The sequence below is a fragment of the Paralichthys olivaceus genome, chromosome 2 (assembly GCF_024713975.1).
Source record: "Paralichthys olivaceus isolate ysfri-2021 chromosome 2, ASM2471397v2, whole genome shotgun sequence".
Taxonomy (NCBI): domain Eukaryota; kingdom Metazoa; phylum Chordata; class Actinopteri; order Pleuronectiformes; family Paralichthyidae; genus Paralichthys; species Paralichthys olivaceus.
The window spans coordinates 13,360,639-13,380,004 of record NC_091094.1 but is presented as its reverse complement, the minus strand read 5'-3'; the positions used below and the strand labels follow the sequence as shown (position 1 = coordinate 13,380,004).

The 19,366-nt window shown below is 42.9% G+C and overlaps 3 protein-coding genes across 11 annotated transcripts in view; 2 read left to right on the top strand and 1 right to left on the bottom strand.

The window, feature by feature from the left end:
- The first annotated feature begins 94 nt into the window (after positions 1–94).
- On the top strand, positions 95–7,669 carry il17rc (interleukin 17 receptor C). 3 transcript variants are annotated; one of them, XM_069536761.1, is made up of 15 exons: positions 95–178; positions 902–1,233; positions 1,543–1,795; positions 2,472–2,575; positions 2,661–2,772; positions 2,862–2,903; positions 2,987–3,099; positions 3,685–3,741; positions 3,831–3,885; positions 3,986–4,203; positions 4,486–4,539; positions 4,627–4,678; positions 4,789–4,884; positions 5,375–5,413; positions 5,486–7,669. In XM_069536761.1, the coding sequence occupies exons 2-15, from the start codon at positions 1,126–1,128 to the stop codon at positions 6,163–6,165; spliced, it is 1,983 nt and encodes a 660-aa protein (XP_069392862.1). In that variant the 5' UTR covers positions 95–178; positions 902–1,125; the 3' UTR covers positions 6,166–7,669. The 3 variants fall into 3 exon arrangements, with proteins under 3 accessions (XP_069392862.1, XP_019957063.2, XP_019957064.2); XM_020101504.2 differs by lacking the exon at positions 95–178 and adding an exon at positions 372–680; XM_020101505.2 differs by lacking the exon at positions 95–178 and adding an exon at positions 372–680 and having other exon boundaries at positions 833–1,233.
- LOC109638503 (protein disulfide isomerase CRELD1) lies at positions 7,196–10,308 on the top strand. Of its 3 annotated transcripts, XM_020101506.2 has the most exons (7): positions 7,208–7,332; positions 7,809–7,906; positions 8,409–8,580; positions 8,692–8,775; positions 9,210–9,305; positions 9,419–9,559; positions 9,642–10,308. In XM_020101506.2, the coding sequence occupies exons 2-7, from the start codon at positions 7,898–7,900 to the stop codon at positions 9,860–9,862; spliced, it is 723 nt and encodes a 240-aa protein (XP_019957065.1). In that variant the 5' UTR covers positions 7,208–7,332; positions 7,809–7,897; the 3' UTR covers positions 9,863–10,308. The 3 variants fall into 3 exon arrangements, with proteins under 3 accessions (XP_019957069.1, XP_019957065.1, XP_019957066.1); XM_020101510.2 differs by lacking the exon at positions 7,809–7,906 and having other exon boundaries at positions 7,196–7,332; XM_020101507.2 differs by lacking the exon at positions 7,809–7,906 and having other exon boundaries at positions 7,295–7,433.
- The window catches only part of erc2 (ELKS/RAB6-interacting/CAST family member 2), a 39,091-nt gene continuing 29,869 nt past the window's right edge, over positions 10,145–19,366 (bottom strand). For all 5 annotated transcript variants that reach the window (XM_069536710.1, XM_069536739.1, XM_069536723.1 and 2 more), the window contains 7 exons: positions 18,052–18,175; positions 17,775–17,935; positions 16,801–16,948; positions 15,081–15,758; positions 14,272–14,339; positions 13,989–14,162; positions 10,145–13,897 (listed from right to left, as the gene is read on the bottom strand). In XM_069536710.1, coding sequence (XP_069392811.1) covers positions 14,313–14,339; positions 15,081–15,758; positions 16,801–16,948; positions 17,775–17,935; positions 18,052–18,175 — 1,138 coding nt within the window. In that variant the 3' untranslated portion in view covers positions 10,145–13,897; positions 13,989–14,162; positions 14,272–14,312. The remainder of the gene's footprint in view (positions 13,898–13,988; positions 14,163–14,271; positions 14,340–15,080; positions 15,759–16,800; positions 16,949–17,774; positions 17,936–18,051; positions 18,176–19,366) is intronic.

Here is a 19,366-nt window from a genome sequence, read left to right as displayed (position 1 = left end):
GTAGGTGTGTTGTGTTGTTTTAGTCTGGGTTGTTTCTGAGGCAGTGACAGGAGGACAATGGTTTGTATTAAGTTCAACATTGTGTGGTCAAACAGGTTGAGCTGCTGCATGGGAGCTGTGTGTCTTTCTTCTGCTATCGCTCTACCTCAGTGAATTGTATTCTCAGCGTGGAACAAAGGTATGTGATTTTGTTCTTTTTTCTGTGAGCAGAACTTGAACTTGTTTGTCCAGGTTGCATGCAGACGTAGGAATGTTTTGCCAACGACACACAAGATAAGAACATACCAGCCCTGAAGTTTTGTATTTATTTAAAACACAGGTACAACATTCTTTAATCTGGTGTTCAAGGTGGAGTCTGGTTTAGATTAATAAAAAAGTTAATAAAAGTTTGGGACTTTAACCCACGGAGACCGTGCCATGGTTTCATTGTAATTAGAATTCAAGGCTGGAAGGTTAATGTTTATCTGCATTTGAACGTGATGAGGGACTGAGCTGAGTGTGAAAACAAGAAAGAGGGAGAGACCGTGGGACAAAGAGAGGGTGGGGCTTTACATGAGTCAGGACACTGACATGCTTTATGGTGCAATTTTTACACGACTCACACTTCTCAGCAACGTCAGTAACATGTGAGAGCTGGAATACAGTCCTCAGAGGAGCTACACAAAGTGTGTCTTTAGGCAGTAAGTAACCATGATTCCTATAATATGATTTCTAATATTATATTGTTTATACTTATTTACATGTTTGCTGACAAACTTACTTATTTTGTTGATTAAGGGATTTGTGAGTTTGACTTATTGTTTTTGTCTTGTTTGATTTCATTCACATCAAGTTTCCCAGCAGAGATAACACTGTCACAGGAAACCTACACCTGCATTGCTGTGTGTTTCCTCATCCTCAGGCAACAAACAAAGTGAAACCCAGGAACCGTCCTGAACAGCTTGTCTCGTCTCTCTGCTCACCTGGCCAGTGTGCAGCTTATTCCTGGATATCTCCAAGTTAATCTCCGACGTGTAAAGTCATGAAGCGGAGGAAGACACTGGACTTGTTCATCGAGGCGTTAACGTTGCTTCTGGGGAAAGAAATGCTGTAAAACTCAAATCTGTCTGAGTGTCCTGAGGCAGAATGTTTCTCCCTGGATGGTTGATTTGGTGGGTTCTCCTGACCCTGAGCCCTTCAGCCTGCAGTTTTGAGATTTCTGGATATGAAAGTGATGAAATCATTTGCTCTCAGGTATACTCACAATGCTTGGACTCGCTAAACAAGACATTTCCTGTGCCGCAGTTTTCTGTTGACAGATCACTCCTTTAATTTCCTTTCAGGACAGAAGGCCCTCACTTTTAAATGTCCTTTCGTAGTGATTTATTGATTTATTCTGAAACATTTAATTAAATACAGGTTTTTTTAGTTATGACCATCTGCCATCTTATCACACTATAGGGATGTTACACAATCTTAATCTCAATATATTCTCCTGACCAGCAAATAGATGCTCTCCATACTGATTCAGTGAAAAGTAAAATGATCTTTTCCTCCTTTTAGGGTCTCTCTGATTGCACCATGAAGGATGAGATAATAAATCTGGACAAGAATTATGGTGTGGACGTTCAAAACCTTACAGCAAACTTCAAGCTCTGCTCAGACACAAATGAGTTGTGTTCATTATGTTTGGTGATAGACACAGAGCTGCACATCCGCCTGGATAACGGCACGGAGGACAAAGGCCACTCTGGGCAGAGTGAGGAGGCTAGGAAGCGACTGGAGCCCACTGTCGATGATTATTTCATACATCAAGGTGGTTACATTCTCATCCGTGGTTGTTTGTTGTTGAAAGGTTTAGCATTAAACTTGTGGAAAGATGTGGTATGTGTCATCGAAGAAGAAGAGAAGCTCAGACATAAAATAATAAAAGAACCTTAAACTTAAATATATACTGTGCTGTCTCTCTTCTTGGTGCCAGCTATCAGTCTAGTGAATTTAAAAGTGATTTCTTAAGGGATCTGTTGGACCTTGGCCGAAGTATTAACTCTACTGAGTCAGTCTTCGCTTTTCTAGTTTGCTATTAAACAGCCGTGCTAGTGTTTTTATGCCTTACATTCCTGTATGACCTGTCTTCCAAAGTAAATCACAAGTTCTTAAGTGATTTGCTGTCATCCTGGCAACAGTTGGATCTGTTTTATTTCAGTAATGCATAAGAAGCTACGCTCTGAGACACTTTCACACACAAGTGGAAACAGATTTGAACACCATCCAAAATCGGAGCTGTTGGAGAGCGTGTTGTGGGCTGTTGGGAAATCGTGAATGGATGAGGGAACATAGAAGTTGGTGTGAAAAGGATAATGTGAATTTAACTGTAGCCTGCATATGTGTGTAAATGATTGTTGTACACTGGTGTGTCCTTTTAAGTGTGAAAATCAACCACTACCAGTGAGTTTTAACTAAGCCCCACTTCTGCCTCTCTGTTGCGACAGGTTCTCTGACAGTGTGCTACCATATAGCTTCTACCATGCCCATATGCAAGAAGGTGGAGTTTTCTGTCAATCGAACAGCGGTTACTCAGCAAAACCGGGCAAAGGTACAGTGTACTGGATTATAAAGTCTACTGTCAGCCACTGTCATGTCTTATAAACTCTATATGTGTATGTTTGTGTCATCTGTAGGTTTCCATGGTGATTACTAAACCGGCTGGGGTTTCCTTCAGCAGCAAAGTGTTTGTTTATCTGGATTCTGGATTACCGCCTCAAACGGTTGATGCTCCTTCTCTAGAAAAAGGTAAACTTTGGTCCTTCAGAGGTTTAACATCAAAACATCTGTTGAACTCATGACACAGTGTCTGACATATTCTCACCATCTGTCCTCAGTGTGTTCCATGGAGCTGAAGAAGTGTGTAAAAGAGTGTCAGGGTGAGAAAACCAAATCCCCTGCATAACGCTTTTTTGGTGTTTTTATTTGTCTCATGGCATCAAAACAGTTTTCCTCTTTTCAGTACCCAAATTCAGTATCCTGAAGGAGAAGAATCACGTGGAGCTGCAGTTTGGTGGCAGAGATAATGGCCGTCCGTCTGTGTGCATCCAACATGAGCAGAATGGAGTTTGTCAGGTTAGTGTCTAAAAATGAAGGAGTTTGTCATTTGTATTTGGTGCAGAGGGGGAAGAAATATTAAGATCATTTATTCAAGTTGGCTCCAGCACCATCTTGATTCTTTTAAATCTGGATAATGGATGGATGGACGATGGATTTATTTATTCAAGTAAAAGAAGTAAAACCACACTGTAAAAATATTCAATCATCAAGTTAAACTGAAATTAAATGTATGAACATACATATTCAATATAATGTAAACGAGTTGGTGGCGGTAGAGCTAACTTTAACACATTTATATACAGTTGGGTTATGCAGTGGAACAGTTCAACAGTTTTTCACATATGTTTGTTGGCAGTGAGTTAAATGTTACAACTTCCAGACTATTCTTTGGATGCTAAGCAACCAGGAGAGACTCCATGTGTTTACTGCTTGGTTCAGAGTCCAGCTGTAACATCAGACAGAGCCAGGCACACTGTTTGCGCCTGTTTTCCAATGTTTAACAAACAGATAGCATCTTCTCATCAAACTGTTTCCCAAAAGTAAAATATTTGCAGTCACCTTTTACACACATTCTTTTCTCTGAATCTATTCACTGTGTAGAGCTGGAACAGGAAGACCATCCCCCTCCATTCTGTGACCCACTGCATGTGTCTCCAGGTACAGTCACCAACACATCATGATAACATACAACTGACATATCAACAGTGCTGCGTCCTGATGTGACTGACATGTTTTGGTTGTTTTAGACATGGTATGATCAGAACTTAATGCGCTCTCAAAGATGCCCCTTCACAAACATGGGTGAGAAGCCATTAGGTCTCCTTTTTAATTTAAGTGTACAAGGCCGACGAGTGAGTTATTTTCATCTTCGGTATGTTGTTGTTGTTTCCAATGTGTCCAGATTTCTCTCAGAGGAACGTGTGGCAGAACGTGTCAGTGTCTGTGGGCCAGGGTCAAACCAACCAGCATGGCACACTGCTACTGTGGAACCTGTCTGCCCCCTGCAGGCTGGAGGGTGAGGTGTGGCCCTGTCGTAAGGAGGACAGCTGCAGGGAGATGAGGGGCCTCAGACAACAGCTGGCAAATAAACCGTGGAGACAAAACAGCAAAGGACTCTGGGTAAGGAAAAACGTAGTTATTTGAAGCTACATAATGCTGCATGCAATATCCATGTTTCTATGGCTGCACCATTGAATTAAATTGTAATATTCATCATGTCAAAATCTTTCAAAAATGTTTCTTAAACATCAACTTTCCATATTCATACATTTCAGAGATTTGGTATAATTAAAAAATGTGAGATCTCCATTAGAACCTGGAATTTGTTTCTGTGTCTGGGCAATGTGTAGCTGCACAGCATTTACAGGAAACTAATGAGATTCACAACTTTGTCCTCCTCAGGAGAAAACAGGGTCGTTTGAAGACATTGACCTTCAGCTGTTTCCATGTGTTATGGTAACGTATTCTCGGCGGTCAGCCACAGAGTCGTACAGTATAATAACTGAATCTGAATAACTTATCCATGTTTATCTATTTGTGCAGGTGAAAGTAAAGGGAATGGGACATGAGCTGGGTCCTTTCTGTTTTAAAGACAGTAAGTGACAGTGAAACAAATTGACACTGAGGCATAATATACTGTATTTAGCTCATGTATAATACACAATGTACAGAAAAAACTAATATTCGGTTTTGTTCTCATTTCAGCTGACAGGTGGCGCTGGAGTCTCCTGGTTGTCTTTGTCATGTTGCTGGTTTGCTTGTCTATGCTTGTATTCTATATACTTCACGGCTTTGTCAAGAGTGAGTTTTATATTTTCTATCTTTTTTTTTTTTTCATTAAGTGGTAAATGTGTAACAATATTTAGGAAATACTACAAAACATGATATGAAGAGAGAGCAGTGTTTTTGTAACCAACTCATAATAAACTAAAAGCTAATTCGTAGTGCACTTACCTCCTTCACGTCTGATTGGCCACTATATCAACATCATGCAAGTACCCGAATTTAGATCAGATACATCCAGATCAAACTTCACATGTTCATTAATATCTCTGCATTATTTCTCAACAAACTCTATAGAATGTTGAAAGCGTCTTATTTCATGATGTTAAAGAAAGTGAAAAAGAAAATCTTGGAATTGCTCCTTTCACTGAGTCTGCTCCAAAAGTTAATGGGTTCTTTTTTGGCCCGTACCCAACCCTTCCACCAATTTTATATTAAGATATTAAGTATACCCTTATATGTGAATTTGACCGCAATTTATATTTCTTTGATTCTCTGTCTTTTATAGAATGGGTGTGGAGCTGGCATCATGGTGGATTTGTGAAGAGTAAGTTTTTTTTCTACTTTTCCTATAAAATATACAATAGAGCAAACTCTGAAATTCATCCCCCCTTTGTAGTTGGCAGAGAGGGACACGTTTTGCTGCTGAGCCCCCCAGATGTGGATGATGGTGTTTCTGAGTCAGTTTGTCGACTCGGCTCTCTGCTCTGCATCCAAGGCTTCAGTGTGTCCGTGGACCAGTGGAGCAGGAAGGAGCAGTGCACTCTGGGACCTCTGCCATGGTTGCACTCCCAGCTGCTGCAGCAGAACACCAAGGGGGACCGAGTTGTGGTTGTTTTGACCCAGAAAGCCTTAGAGAGAACGGAGGAATGGTCGCATTACCATAAGAGGGTTATCACTGCCAAAAAGATGGCAGACGAGGGCCTCCCTCAGATATGGTCCCCTTACTCCGACGTGTTCACAGCCTCTCTGTGCCTCATTCAAGCGGACAAGCAGCAGGGCAGGGCTGGAGAACGTTTTCTTCTGGTGAAATTTGACTCAAGTCCAAGCAGCAACAGGAACCTACCAGAGCTGCTTCAGGGGCTGCCTCTGTTCCAGCTTCCTGCTCAGAACCAGGCCCTCTTAACTGAACTACGTCTGGGCAGGACAAGGAGGAGATCAGGTGGAAAGACACGGACAGGATGGAAATGGAACAGATCAGATGGATGGAGAACAAAGACTAAAGAGGGATCAGACCAGCAAAAGACGTCACTATGTAAATATATTGGAGTGGATAAAACTTGGAGTCAACACCCTTAAAGTTTCCATGAATGGAAATGAAGGACATGTGCGTACAAGTGATGTAACAATCAGACACTCTGAAAGGTGGACAATATTCTATATCATCAACTGATCCCATTGAGACCAAAATCCACAGTGAATGCATGAATCTATCCCTTAATACCTTCCAGACTTTTTATGTCCATGTAAAATGTTAAAGTTTACATTTCCTGTATTTTGATTGAAATAATGTTGAATATAATATTGAGATATCCATTAAATATATATTTCTGGTTTTAAGTAGCAAAAACCTCTGTCTTGCAAGAACAGGTGTTAAACCAACCACATGTATAGAACTGCAGCCTAATACTGTACCCTGGTAAAACTCACTGGGATTTAGTGTGGAGCTCCACACTGGAGTCTCGCTTGAGGTGTAAAACCCCCTCTATGCTCCTGTTTTGTCGAGGGTGACCATCTGTAGGTGTCTAGGTCCGCTGCTCCCGACTCCTCGGCGGCTAGACCCTCCGAGTGGACCAGTACAGTGCCAGAGGGTGATGAAATCATGGAGTGATTGAGAAACTTATGGAGTAGAGAGGAGAAGGAGCAGTTGACTTTTCTGGAGCCGTCAGACCCTGCAGGGTTTTGAATGGGATTTCTTTGGACTGCAGGTGATGATTACAGGGGCGTATAGGGGAAATCCAGTGAAACAACTAGGAATCACTGGTGACTTTGAACTTGTTTCTTGATAACAACGAGGACTGGGAGGAATGAACAACAGCCACTAATTCCTTGTTTGCTTTGGTCTTTTTTACTAAATGTTTTTGATCATGTGTTGGATATAAAATATCCCCAAACTCTTCCTTCAAGCTGCAAATGGATGAACTTTAACTCAACCTACAGTCCCACAGAGCAGATAGAGACTGTAAGAGCGTCCACACTTGTCTTTAAATAAACTGTCTATAAATAACGTTGCTTATTCCAGCGTGTGGCAGAGCTCGGCCTCTGATTGGCTGTCTTTAAACGCGCATTTGATTCGTGCAGCCAAGCGTCAGAGAAGCGCTCGTTACTTATTATATCACATCCTGGCAGGGCGGTGCAAAGAAACTGATGTATGCTCCCCTCGCTCGGGATGTTTGAGGCTATAAATGAAACACAAAGTGTAGAAACTCCGAACAGTCCTGAGTGAAGTCGACGCTCTTGAAGGAGGTAAATAAAACCAGTAACTTGAAATTCACTTGTACATCGTGTTTCCGGGTCGACTTCAGAGCTGGTTTGCTGTTACAGTTGTTTCCATTGTTAGAATGACTGTGAGTAGATGTGTCAGAGTGTGACTCAATGTGTACATTTGATTTTTACATGATAAAAGTTACATGAAACGAGTCTCCATAGTAACACCATGTATGACCCTGATTTGTAACGTAAGGAAGAGAGAGGCAGGACCCTGCAGATAATCACCTTCCAATGTATCTCTGTGTTTCTAGCAGCGCCACACAGTGGTGGAATAAGTCCTCGCTGAAGCTAAATAAATCCATAATAAATACCACAGTGTGAAAGATCTCTGTTACAATTCAAATTCAATTCAAAATTAAAGTACAGAAATATTATTGATAAAACTACTGGAAAAACAAATTTCATTTCAGATGAGTAGTTTGAACAAGTAATTATAACTAATACTGTTGTAGTTTGTAAACAGGAAACGTGTGAAATAATGAAGGAGCTGGACCTGAATGTAGTGAAGTAAAAACAGACGGATGCTGAACGTCAGTCAGACATGAGGGTGGTATGTAAATGCAGGGGGACAGGGTCACATTCTTGGTTTTAGTATTTACACAACAAACTGCAAACCTGAACACAATATTGCTGCATGTGAAAGCAACTTAGAATGCAGGTTCCTCCTCCATCTATTAATATAAACCTATTAAATGGTAATTATAAAATATATAGGCCATACGTTTTTCTAATAGATTTGTTTAGTTACACCTTTTGACAATAGGGGGTGCTGCAGCCCTTCCAACATCCTTTAATGATAATATAGATGTAAAGCCCTACCATTGAAATTTAGTGAAATTGTATGAAGTGATGTGCAAAGATGTAAAGTGTCAAGTACCTGAATTCGGCACGAGAGTAGATGTTCTCATGTTGCCACCAACAGTCGGCTCTGTCTGACTTCGACAGGAGTTTGATGCCAGTTGTTCGATCTCAACTTTCAAGCATTATTTAACAAACTTGTTAAACTATGTGATATTTATGGAGGTTGCAAACAAACTTGTTTTCTGGACCAGATGAGACTTTGGACGGCTCATGGGAAGCTGCTGCAGGCGGCTTGGCTGTGTTGTGTGTTGGCAGCTCAGGTGCACAGCTGTCCTGGCGCCTGCAGCAAGTGTTCAGGCCCAGAGAATGATCAGTGTGAGGGATGCAGAGCAGGATGGACGCTCCATAATAACACCTGTGTAGGTACTGTCTGCAGAGCACTGAGTGCGAGTCCGGAAACCATCATGTTCTGCATGGACGACGTAAGACAAGGAGAATCGACATTTAATATTTGTTTTGCTCTGTTTCATATAGACATTGATGAGTGTGGCACGGAGCTTGACAACTGTCCTCACAACAGCTACTGCTTCAATACAGAGGGGTCGTTCGAGTGCAGAGGTCAGTGGGTCAGAACTGGTCTTGTGATTTAATATAATATACCACAGCCTAAAGGGGTGACTTCAAATTACTTGTTTTGACCAAAAATCCACAGACAAAAGCAGTAATTAATATAAGTGTATTACACTGGACGATGTTGTTGGCATGTTGGCTTGTACACCTCAACTTTACTTTACCTGAGTATTTATACTAAACTGTATTTTTTCTTAAAAACCACAGTATTAATTGTAAAGTATTTACTTTCTCTTAAATGAATCTTTCTTTTTTATTTAAATTGTTTATGTTTTCATGTCTATTCAAAATGCATCTTTTTTGATTGAAATGTGCTATAAAATAGAAATAGGTCCTCCGGCCCGATCGAATAGTTTTTTTGTGTCAGCTATTGACAACACTTGCATTGTAAGATAAAATATGACATCACACTCTTTCCTCAGACTGTGACCCAGCCTGTGTGGGCTGTATGGGTAGCGGACCAGCCCGCTGCAGAAAGTGTGCTTCAGGCTACAGGCTGAGAGGGTCCAAGTGTTTCGGTAATCATAAATGACTGATAAATTGATGTATTATTTCATGTGCATGAACTCTTCTGATGAGCAGCAGTGTAAACTACGTGATGAAGTGATGTGCCTCTTGTTCTTTTGCTCAGACATAGATGAATGTAGTGACAGGGTGCTCGCCTGCCACGGCCTGGATGAGATTTGTACCAACACCGTCGGCTCGTTCCGCTGTGACTGTGCCAAAGGATTCCACCGCAAGGGAGGTGTCTGTGTGAAGAAGCAGCTGCCTAGTGAGTCCCATCACATGCACAGACGTTTACACCCACGTTCAACAGCCAACCTCACTGCAGCCTAACCTCACTCCCCCTGCAGGTGTTCAGCAGAAAGGCCTGTTTGAGGACATCCAGGATGATGAGGTGGAGGTGCTGCAGCAGATGTTCTTCGGGGTGGTGCTCTGTGCTCTGGCCACACTGGCTGCTAAAGGAGACATGGTTTACACATCTGTATTCATAGGGGCAATGGCAGCCATGGCAGGATACTGGCTATCAGACAGGGGAGACCGTGTGTTACACAGTTTTCTGAAGGGACATTAAAACTCAAAAATAACCTGCCTGACATTGGTCAATATAAGTTACTGAGCTGCCAGCTTTAGATACAGACGCCTGGAGAAACTGAAAAAACAACAGTTTTAACCTTCTTTTTTAAAATGTTTATGTTGACTGACAGAGAATGATAATATTTTTTAAGATGCCCTACTGTAAAGTCACATTTATTCTTGACTTTATAAATTATCGTATGATGAAGATCAACTCATGTCTGGAGCTTTTCATCAGTATTTCACCTATTTGAAGTTTGACGAGAACATCACAAATGGAGACAGAAAGAAAGTCACTTTTATTTGATGGATATAAACAAGCTGGCCAACACTCAATAGTAATATTCTGATACAGCACATACAATAGCAAACTGGGGCACTGAGGACAGCCTCCTAGGTTTAAAAAACAGAAAACAATACAGAGTCTCCATGCTTCATTCAAAACTTTGACTCAGTCTCACTTTTTTTCTCTGGGGACTTCCTCTGATAAAGTTCTTTTTTAAATAGATTTCTCTCTTGTGCATTCACAACACGCGCAGACACACACCCGGAAAACAAATGCAGTTGTGCACACACACACACACACACACATGTATCTCTTTTCTGAATACATTTACACCGGCAACCCCAAAAAACATGCTGCACTCTCACAAAACTGCACAGGCTGTCTACTAAGGGGACACAGTAAGTGAGACACACACATCACTCTCAAACACAACATCACACCGTCACGATGCAGATGCAATTAATGTATGAGGAATGATGCATCATGGGAGATTAGCTCACGTTCACACAAGTAATCATTCAGCATGCTGGACACTCACATTTAACTTTGTTCCTAGGTCTTTTCTGTACAGATCAAACATTTACTTATACAAATAGTACAGTCTCAAACTGGCATATTCAATAAATAAAGCTAACTGAAATACAAAAATGAATAATAAAAAAGTAAACACAATATTTGCTCTGTCAAACAAAAATGTTTCTGGCATTGGTCACAGTGATTTGTTCAATTCAAAGTTATTTAGCGATGTAGAACAAAAGAAAAACAACCTGTATACAACGATATAATGAAAATGTGTGTTAGACTTTTCATACTTTTTTTTGTGAAGGCCTTTTGAAAATTACTGGTGAATCTTCAGGCCTTTCAATGCTCACGCTCTCAACATGGCTGCTTCTAGGCACAGGTGCAGACTTGACTTTTTGAATCCACCTCACACCGAGTGCAACGTCAGTCATTCACAAACCAGGATCAGTCTAAGCCCAGGAAACCAGCCCCAGCATATAAGCCCCATTTCTCCCAAAACCTGTTTGACACAACAGCTGAGAAATCACTCTGCATAGAGAACAGGAGATTATCCTTACATCGTCACTTTCAGTTGGCACGTTATGTAAAAATCAGCATGCATGGGCACAATTGAAATGTTTCATGTTGTCTACCATGTAAATCATATACGCTATTTCATGGTAGGAGAACCCCCTACTTCAAGTATTCAGTAGATAAGGACCTGAAAATGGAGGATTTGTACTCCGCCCCCCTGATGGTGAAGTGAGAGGATTTTCGCTCCTCTGTCTTGTTTGCATTGTCGTCCCTTCTTTTTTGAGAAAAAGAAAAAAAGAAAAAAAAATCCAAATCAGGACCCTTCTCTCAACATTCGTACTAAAGTTTCACACCATCTGTTGATTCTTGGTCAGTGACAGGAGCCGTGAAGGTTCGCGGTGGAAGCAAGAGACGTAGAAATGATGCATGTATCCCCTCGGTTTGAGGAAGATGGGGGGACATGGAAAGACGTTTATATACAACAATCAACACTTGGCCATTTAAGGGAGACACACAGGCACCATGAGAGTAAGGGGAGGGAGTGGAGGGGGGGTAGTAACAGTCTAATTCAATTTTTCCACTACACTGTAACAATGTGTGTTGGTTTTTCTACGTTAATCAGCTTTTTAACCACGGTCACATGTCACCACTTCTGTTCACAAGACGACGACGACAAACACGCAAAAGAAATGTTCATCCCGACAGAGTCACTCAAACCTCCACTTAGATAGTCCTCACTCACAAGTGCAAGTTTCTGTCGGCTGAGTGCAGCAGACATAATCTCAATGCTACTTATGTGAGCTGCAAAATTCTGTGTTTTTTTTCTTCTTCTGAGTTGTTACCACAGGGCAGGTGGTCTTCAACTGAGTTGTTTTCACATGTTGAAAGGAATGTAGTAATGTCATCTTCTCTAAACTTCTAAATAGATTTGGATATAATTCTCTTTTTCCCATAAACTGCTTTAAAGCTCTTTTTTTCTCTTTTGGACTGTCCTGTATTTTCAGACAGGGAATGTTACTTGCTGCTGCTGCTGCTTAGGGGTTTTCTCACAATGTAAAAATCAGAGGGGAAACAAAACCACACCACTCAACACAAAATAAGACATCTCCCCGACCTCCAGCCAGTTAGAAAAATAACCAGAAAGAGAAAAAAAACATAGTATCTCGTCAGTAACGATTTTCTGACCACGCATAGACACAATCTATAGATTTCTCTCTATATGTATAATATATGCATATCTATCATATAAGTGTACAGTTTTCATGAGGCACAGGCCACCTTGTTGAGAAGGAGTAAACAAGTCACTATGTTTCAGGAGGTCTCACAGACTACTGGTGGTTGTACAGGGGTGAGGGGAGCGGGAGCATACTGTGGGTGTCAATGGTACAAACAGACCTGCAGGGAAAACATCTATTGGACATAGCCCCCACTTCGTAGTCTATAATGGTATTTATGACGGTAATATTCATAGAGGGGAATCTCCTCTGTGTGGGTCTCCAAGTGATTGTTGCTCACAAAGCCCCCATTGTCAAATCGTATATATACAAAGACTTTTACAGCTGTGTATGAAGTCAGCTGTGGCATCAAATCCCTCGACTGTAAGAGGACTAAAATATGCTCTTGATGAGGTCTTCTGACACCATTTAGTTCGAGCACCAGCAGAAGCACCATTAGTAGAAATTCCTGCAACACAGAGGAGGTGCATAGGTGCATTGCCTCAGAAACTCAAAACACTCTGGTGAATATTTTCTGACCTCTCTCTTGGCCATTCAGATCGGGTGGTTTATTACTCTAAACTCGAGCACGGATGGGGAAATAAAAATGCATTCACTCTACGTTGACATCTGCATAGATTGATTCTTTTCTTTTTTTGACTACTTCTGATTAAAATGAGGTAACATGGAGATAAACATCTATGGCAACCACATCCTTAAGGCTAAAACAAGCCCAAGAACTGGAGGGCCATGCTCATGCAGCCAAGGAAACCCCTCGACACTGCAAGCAAGGCCAAAGGCCCATCAGTCAGCTGAAAGCTCGTCCTTCTTTAGCCAACAAGAAATAAAACATGCTGTCTTCGGGTTTGGGGAATAAAGCAAGTAAAGGGACACTACGTCATTATTAGACATGCTGAACATGAGGTTATCTGGAAAGACATGTATGGTGAGGTGTGTATAAAGGTAAAAGAGAAGATGTGGCACAACCAGATGATAAAACAACAGAAGAGACTCTGCAGGATGCGGATGATGATAGCCAGGTAGAGAGTCAGATGTCAGATGTCACCAAGTGGGTCAGCAGGGCAGTGAGGATCGAGAAACCATGACGGAGTCAGGCCAGGGGAGCCAACCAGAGCCAGAAGAGTCAGTCAGGCAGGTGAAACACACAGCGACACAACCATCATCTTGAACCAGTGATTGAAGGAAGGATGAAGAAACATAAAACGATTCTGAGCTGTCAGTCTGACAGTTCTGAGATCTCTGCTGGGAGGATCAAGAGGTTGACCGCTCAACAGGCAAGAGACAGGAGAGGTGACCTTAGCGAGACCTCTGGTGCAGAGCTGCCATGTTGATCACATGCCTGTCTGAATGACAACCTGACACACAGAGCACTTCAACATCTGCCTCTTTCCATCCTGCTCAGTTCCGCAGCTGTGTTCGTGTGCGGAGGAAGTGGATGATGATCTGTTCCTGTTCACACGAAGAGATCCCAGGTCACCTTAAGCACAAAATAAAGGAGAAACAGGTTTAGGTGTCATTTTGGAATAATCGTTTAGAATAACACTGAATATAAAAAGGTTTGATTTTACCTGCCGAGCAGTCAGTCTCTCATGTGACCTGCACACCTGAGTGTATCCTCCTCTTCCCCCCCCAAAATGAAAAAACATATCTGAGTGCAGATTTGGTGAAGATAATAAATGTTTGGTCGGGTAGTGTTTCAACATCATGGCATGGCTGTGCTCCTCCGGTAGTGACTGAATCATCTAAAAGGGACAGACAAAGACATCCAGATGTCATGCAGCTGTTTAGTTTCTTACAAAACGGGAAGGGAACTGAGAATCACTCAGACAAAAAGTTTTAAATATATCTCACCCCTCAAAACAACATTAGAGCTTTGGTTCTCACAGCAAGGATTACGCCCAAATGCCCTCCTCATCATCCTGTTGTTGGCAGTGACACAGGCCAACAGAAGCAATGTGCATGAAGAGAAGAGAAGAGACAGGATTAACTTCTCATCAAAAGAAATCACAGCAGGCAGTATGATAGAAAAATAAGTATTATGCAAAATTAGTGCAAAGTTGTTTCAGTGACGCTTTTTAAGATTTTATGCAGCTTTATAATTAGATGGATCTGCATCATCACATGAGAAACTCACAACTTTTACCCCATATGGGTGCTGTGGCACTCAGGGGTACCTTGATTTGATTTACAGAATAATGTTTTACCATATAAAAGTATGAGCTAACACTGTAGTCTGCTAGCTTTTTATAATTTGTTTTGAAATGCAAAGAAACTAGAGGATTAAAGATCAACATATAAGGAATCTTGTTAAATATCTGGTCTGAGAAATAGACTGTATATAAAGATGGATGACACATCTCCACTACCCAGAAATAAAAACAAAATATTATGCCATTGTGCGCCTAATGATGTCATTTGTCGCCAGAGTCTGGGCACTAGAGATCAGGGGACTGAGCCCCAATGTTGAGGTTCCACAGATATGTGTGCTGGATCAATTGTATGTCAGTGTCAGCAGTTTTTCACATTTGGACATTCAATAAAAGACAGAAACCACCTTTGACAGAATGGACTTGACGTGCATTTTGACATTTTAGTTTGGTCCATGTCCCAACCATTGACATGGAGGAGGCAGGATTTATGACCTTTAAAAGGTGTCTAACCTGGTCTGGAGTTGGACGGTGACCAGCATGTGGGGGTCCGCGGGCTGGCCCTCCACGATGATGTGGCGACGGGTGACGTGGATGCTGGGCGTGGTGTGGGTGCTGCGGGTGCTGCGGGTGCTGAGGATGCTGCGGGTGCTGCGGGTGCTGCGGGTGCTGAGGATGCTGCGGGTGTTGGGCGTGCTGCGGGTGCGGATGCTGGGGGTGCGGCCCTTGTTGGGGAGGACCGTGCGGGTGCTGCGGGTGAGGGTGCTGCATAGGGGGATGTCCGTGTGGGTGCTGTGCTGGGTGCTGAGGGTGCTGTTGGTGAGGGTGCTGGGGCTGAGGGGGGCGTGGGTGCTGTTGGTGCTGTTGGTGTTGGGGAGGCGGTTGGGGATGCTGTGGGTGCTGCTGGGGATGTTGCTGGGGGTGTTGCTGATGAGGAGGGTGAGGGTACTGTGCTTGTGGCTGCTGGGCATGAGGGTGCTGTTGGGGGGTCTGCGGATGCTGAGGATGCTGAGGATGCTGTGGATGAGTGGCGTGTGAGTATTGAGTCTGCTGGGCATGGGGAGGATGGGGGTACTGGGGCTGCGTCTGCGGCTGAGCGTGCGGGGGCTGAGGCTGGGGGTGGTGAGGACCATGTGGGTGATATTGCTCATCTTCATAGTTGTCAGCTATCAGTTTCATTCTGCTCTGTGTCTGTAGGAAGAGTAAACTCGTTAATGCACGAAGATCTGCATCCTTCATAATGGACAATAAAATATGACAGAGTAAAAACACAAAAAAAATCAGAGCAGTTATACACACATATGCTTTCTTGCCAAGTTAGATGAGAAGGTTTATACTACTCTCATGTCTGAACATTGAAATTAAGTTTACTGAAACTTTGAACTTAGGTCTGGGAGCAGGGCCACACCTTAACCACAACCACACCTCTAATCACCTGTCCAGCCTACATATACCCAGTCAATCCATGACGCTCTATTTGTCTCAGATTCTTCAACCCACCCTTTCCCCTGCCTAGAGAAAGAGTAAAGAAGAAAATAAAAGTAGAGAGAAGAAAAACAAAAGACAGAAGCATCATCCCTTCATCCTCCCATCCTTTCTCATTTAGCTTGGTGTATACCTCCTGCATGTCTCGTTCTATAGGTATACTGGCAGTGCTGCCCGGTCCCACACTGCGGGATGCATCTCTGCACCCCAACCCCTACACTCAGTGCTCATTCATTTCTCCACTGCATCCAACGCCCATTCAAAACTTTAAATCACATATTGTTGGGGCGTGGACTTTGCTTGCGAAGATGAATTTGAAGCCAACAGCCCATTAGTTTAGCTTAGCATAAAGACTAGAAACAGGGGGAAGCAACTAGCCTGATGTAAAGCTTGGCAAATTCGGCCAATATTTACTCATTCAGTATTGGTTTACTGCCACTGTTTCTTTTAAGCAATGCATTATGCCTGCATTATGTCATTGTCATTATATTCAAAGGTCATGTTAAATAAAGTTACCCCCCAAAAAAATTTAACATAAGAGCTCAGAGACATGCTGCAAAGTTATTAAATGCTGCATTTGGGTCAGATGCCAAAAGAGGTCATGTGTTTGAACACTCTCCTGTAGATGAAATGGAAAAAATGGCTAGTTGCCTTGTGCAGCAACATTTTTCATACTGATTAAATGTTGCCTTGGCAACCAGCTCCAGTGCGGAGGGAGACTTCCTTGACATTGTGCTGCAGTACTAACGTGCTGTTTGAGCTGGTGCATCAGTTTGTCCCGCTCCCTCTTGAGACTCAGCACCTCGTCCTGGGTCTTCTTCTTATTCGAGGCGGAAAGTTCTAGCAGTGCGATATTAGCATCTTTCTCACTGATGGCTGCCAGAAGAGCCTGTTGTCTGAGGAGGAAGACATTTTTTTAATAATCAAATAGAGAAAGACATGAACATGTACAAATATCCTCTGAGAATCAAAAAACATGGACAGATATGGACCAAACAACCAGAAACAAACAACCGTAGAAGTAAGTCTGAAGCTTAAACTGTGTATGTTACTGGATGTTTATCGAAGACATTGAAAAATGTTTCAGGACAAAAAACTTATTTTCAACTTATTTGACGTATAAGCTGCATTCAGACAGCCACTGAGGTCAAGACGTTTCCTAAAATTTTCTGGAGGGGCTGAATGTGAGAACGCCTGAGTCAGTTGCTTTGGGCATTTTATGGAATTTTTCCTGCCAGCAGCCTAACGAAGAGACCGGAAAATGACCAGTTGAGCCTGTGTGAGAACACAGCAGGAAAAGGTCCGGAAGATTTACAACCAGTGAGTGGGTGTGTCGATGACGTTTCTTTTTTTCTTTTTTTTTTAAACACTTTATTTGTAAGTCGTAACGTTTCTAACACGAAGCGGTGGCAAAACTGAAAAAGAAAGAATCTTTTTTTTTTGCCATACACGTAGAAGATGAAGATGGTGGTGATACAGTCGATGTGCTGTCAACAACAACACAGGGTTGTCCTGCCCCTTAAATGCTGTATACCCAGCGCGTCCCCTCGTCTGAATGTTCTGAACATATTCCTGTTGTTGTGAATGCGTCTGACCCGAATAATCTACTCCTGTGTTCTTCATATGTAAAAGACAAACTTTCCAGACATGTTCGAGAGTGAAAAAAGCTTAAGAGAAGTGAAATTGTGGGCTGTCTTTATCATCTGTGGTGATGACACTTACTTCATCTCCAGGATCTCCTCCAGCTGTTTCCTGCGCTCTTGTCTCATGTTGGTGAGGTGGGTGTCCCTCTCCTGCAGCGACTGCTGTGTGGAGGACAGACGCTGCTTGGTGGCGTCCAGCTCCTGCCTCGTCCTTTCTAGCGTGTTCATCAACTCCTCCAACTGAGAAACAACATTATGTAGAAACAGACAAAGGATATCAAGACATTCCAGGCACAGACATCAGTGAAACACCCCTGTAATGAGAAGTGAACATTTCTCCTGAATAAAATCTGCACCTTTAGGTGGTGGCCACTGTCCATGGAGCCGTCCTTACGAGGGTCCTGTCCTAAGCCTTTCTTGTCTCCTTGTGGTCCCAGCTTTATGTTTGGACCCTTCTTAGTCTGGTCTTTGCCTCCTTGTCTGTAAAACCACAACAATTCAAGAACAATTTTCATTCCAATCATCTTTCTGAATCTGTAGGTATAGTATTTAACCGTGTATCACAACAAAAAAACATGTCAGATGCATTTTGAATGAGACGTCTTTCAAAATGGCACCAGTCATGAGATCACCAGGAACAGCAACAAGACATGAGCATCATGGATGAACTGATAGCTTCATGTTAGCATGGCATTGCTGAGATGACTCACAGGTTTAAGCACCAGAGTTAGTGCGGTGGGGCAGGTGGGGATGGGGGCACGGTTGGGGCAGGGGCATTGCTTACCTGGGAGCTAGACTGCAGACGGGGGGAGGAAAAGGTTGAAGAGAAAGTAACGACGGGACAAGTGGAGGGGACATTGAAAGCCGGAGACACACACACACAAGAAAAAAAATAAAAAAAGAGACATTAGAACTGGAACATAAAGAGACAACCACAAGAAATCAATACAGAGGACCCAGAGGAAATCACTGATTACAAAGGTGTGTGTGTGTGTGTGTGTGTGTGTGTGTGTTTGTGTGTGTGTGAGTTTGAGACGGCCGCTGGTCTGCAGCCTGACACAGCTAATGCAGGATGCACCATCTCTGAAAACATGGAACCATGTGCATCTGCTGCCAAGCCTGAGAGTGGCAGACATGCAGTCAGACAGGCAAGAAACAGCCGGGCAAAAACGAAGAGGAGAGGAGGACGGGGTTCAGTGCCGAGCAACAGGAAGTTTAATCAAGTCGGAGAGGGGGAGTGAGCAAGTGGGAGAATCAGTTATGGATGCAGGGGTAGATAAGACAAGAGAAGACCCGAATGAACCCAAACACTTCAGGGACAAAGGTTCAGTCCAGACCCTACCTACGACAGCACCTCGCTCACTGAGCACGTGTCCACCTGGAGCACAGCTGCTCTATTCATGCAGGCGGATCAATTCCCTTCAGTGTGTGGTAGAGCAAGCTAGGCAGGGCGGGGGTGGGGGGCGATTGGGCAGGGGAGCACCGGGAAAGACCACTTGAGAAGAGAGGGGGGCTTTTAGGAGACGTAACAGGGATGATGTGAAGGTGCCAGGATGAGTTAGAGATGAGGAGGGGGCACAGATGGGTGGTTGGAATGAGCAGGGGAAGCGTGTTCATAGCAGGAGGAGGCCTCAGCTCTACATATAGAGCTTCAAGCTACAACACACAACC

Coding starts and splice junctions, on each gene's coding strand:
- il17rc (XM_069536761.1), top strand. CDS start 1,126: ATGTTTCTCCCTGGATGGTTGATTTGGTGGGTTCTCCTGACCCTGAGC. Junction 2,773..2,861: donor TGCTCCTTCTCTAGAAAAAG/GTAAACTTTGGT, acceptor ATCTGTCCTCAG/TGTGTTCCATGGAGCTGAAG. Junction 4,540..4,626: donor AGCTGTTTCCATGTGTTATG/GTAACGTATTCT, acceptor CTATTTGTGCAG/GTGAAAGTAAAGGGAATGGG.
- LOC109638503 (XM_020101506.2), top strand. Junction 8,581..8,691: donor CCATAATAACACCTGTGTAG/GTACTGTCTGCA, acceptor TGTTTCATATAG/ACATTGATGAGTGTGGCACG. Junction 8,776..9,209: donor GGGGTCGTTCGAGTGCAGAG/GTCAGTGGGTCA, acceptor CTCTTTCCTCAG/ACTGTGACCCAGCCTGTGTG.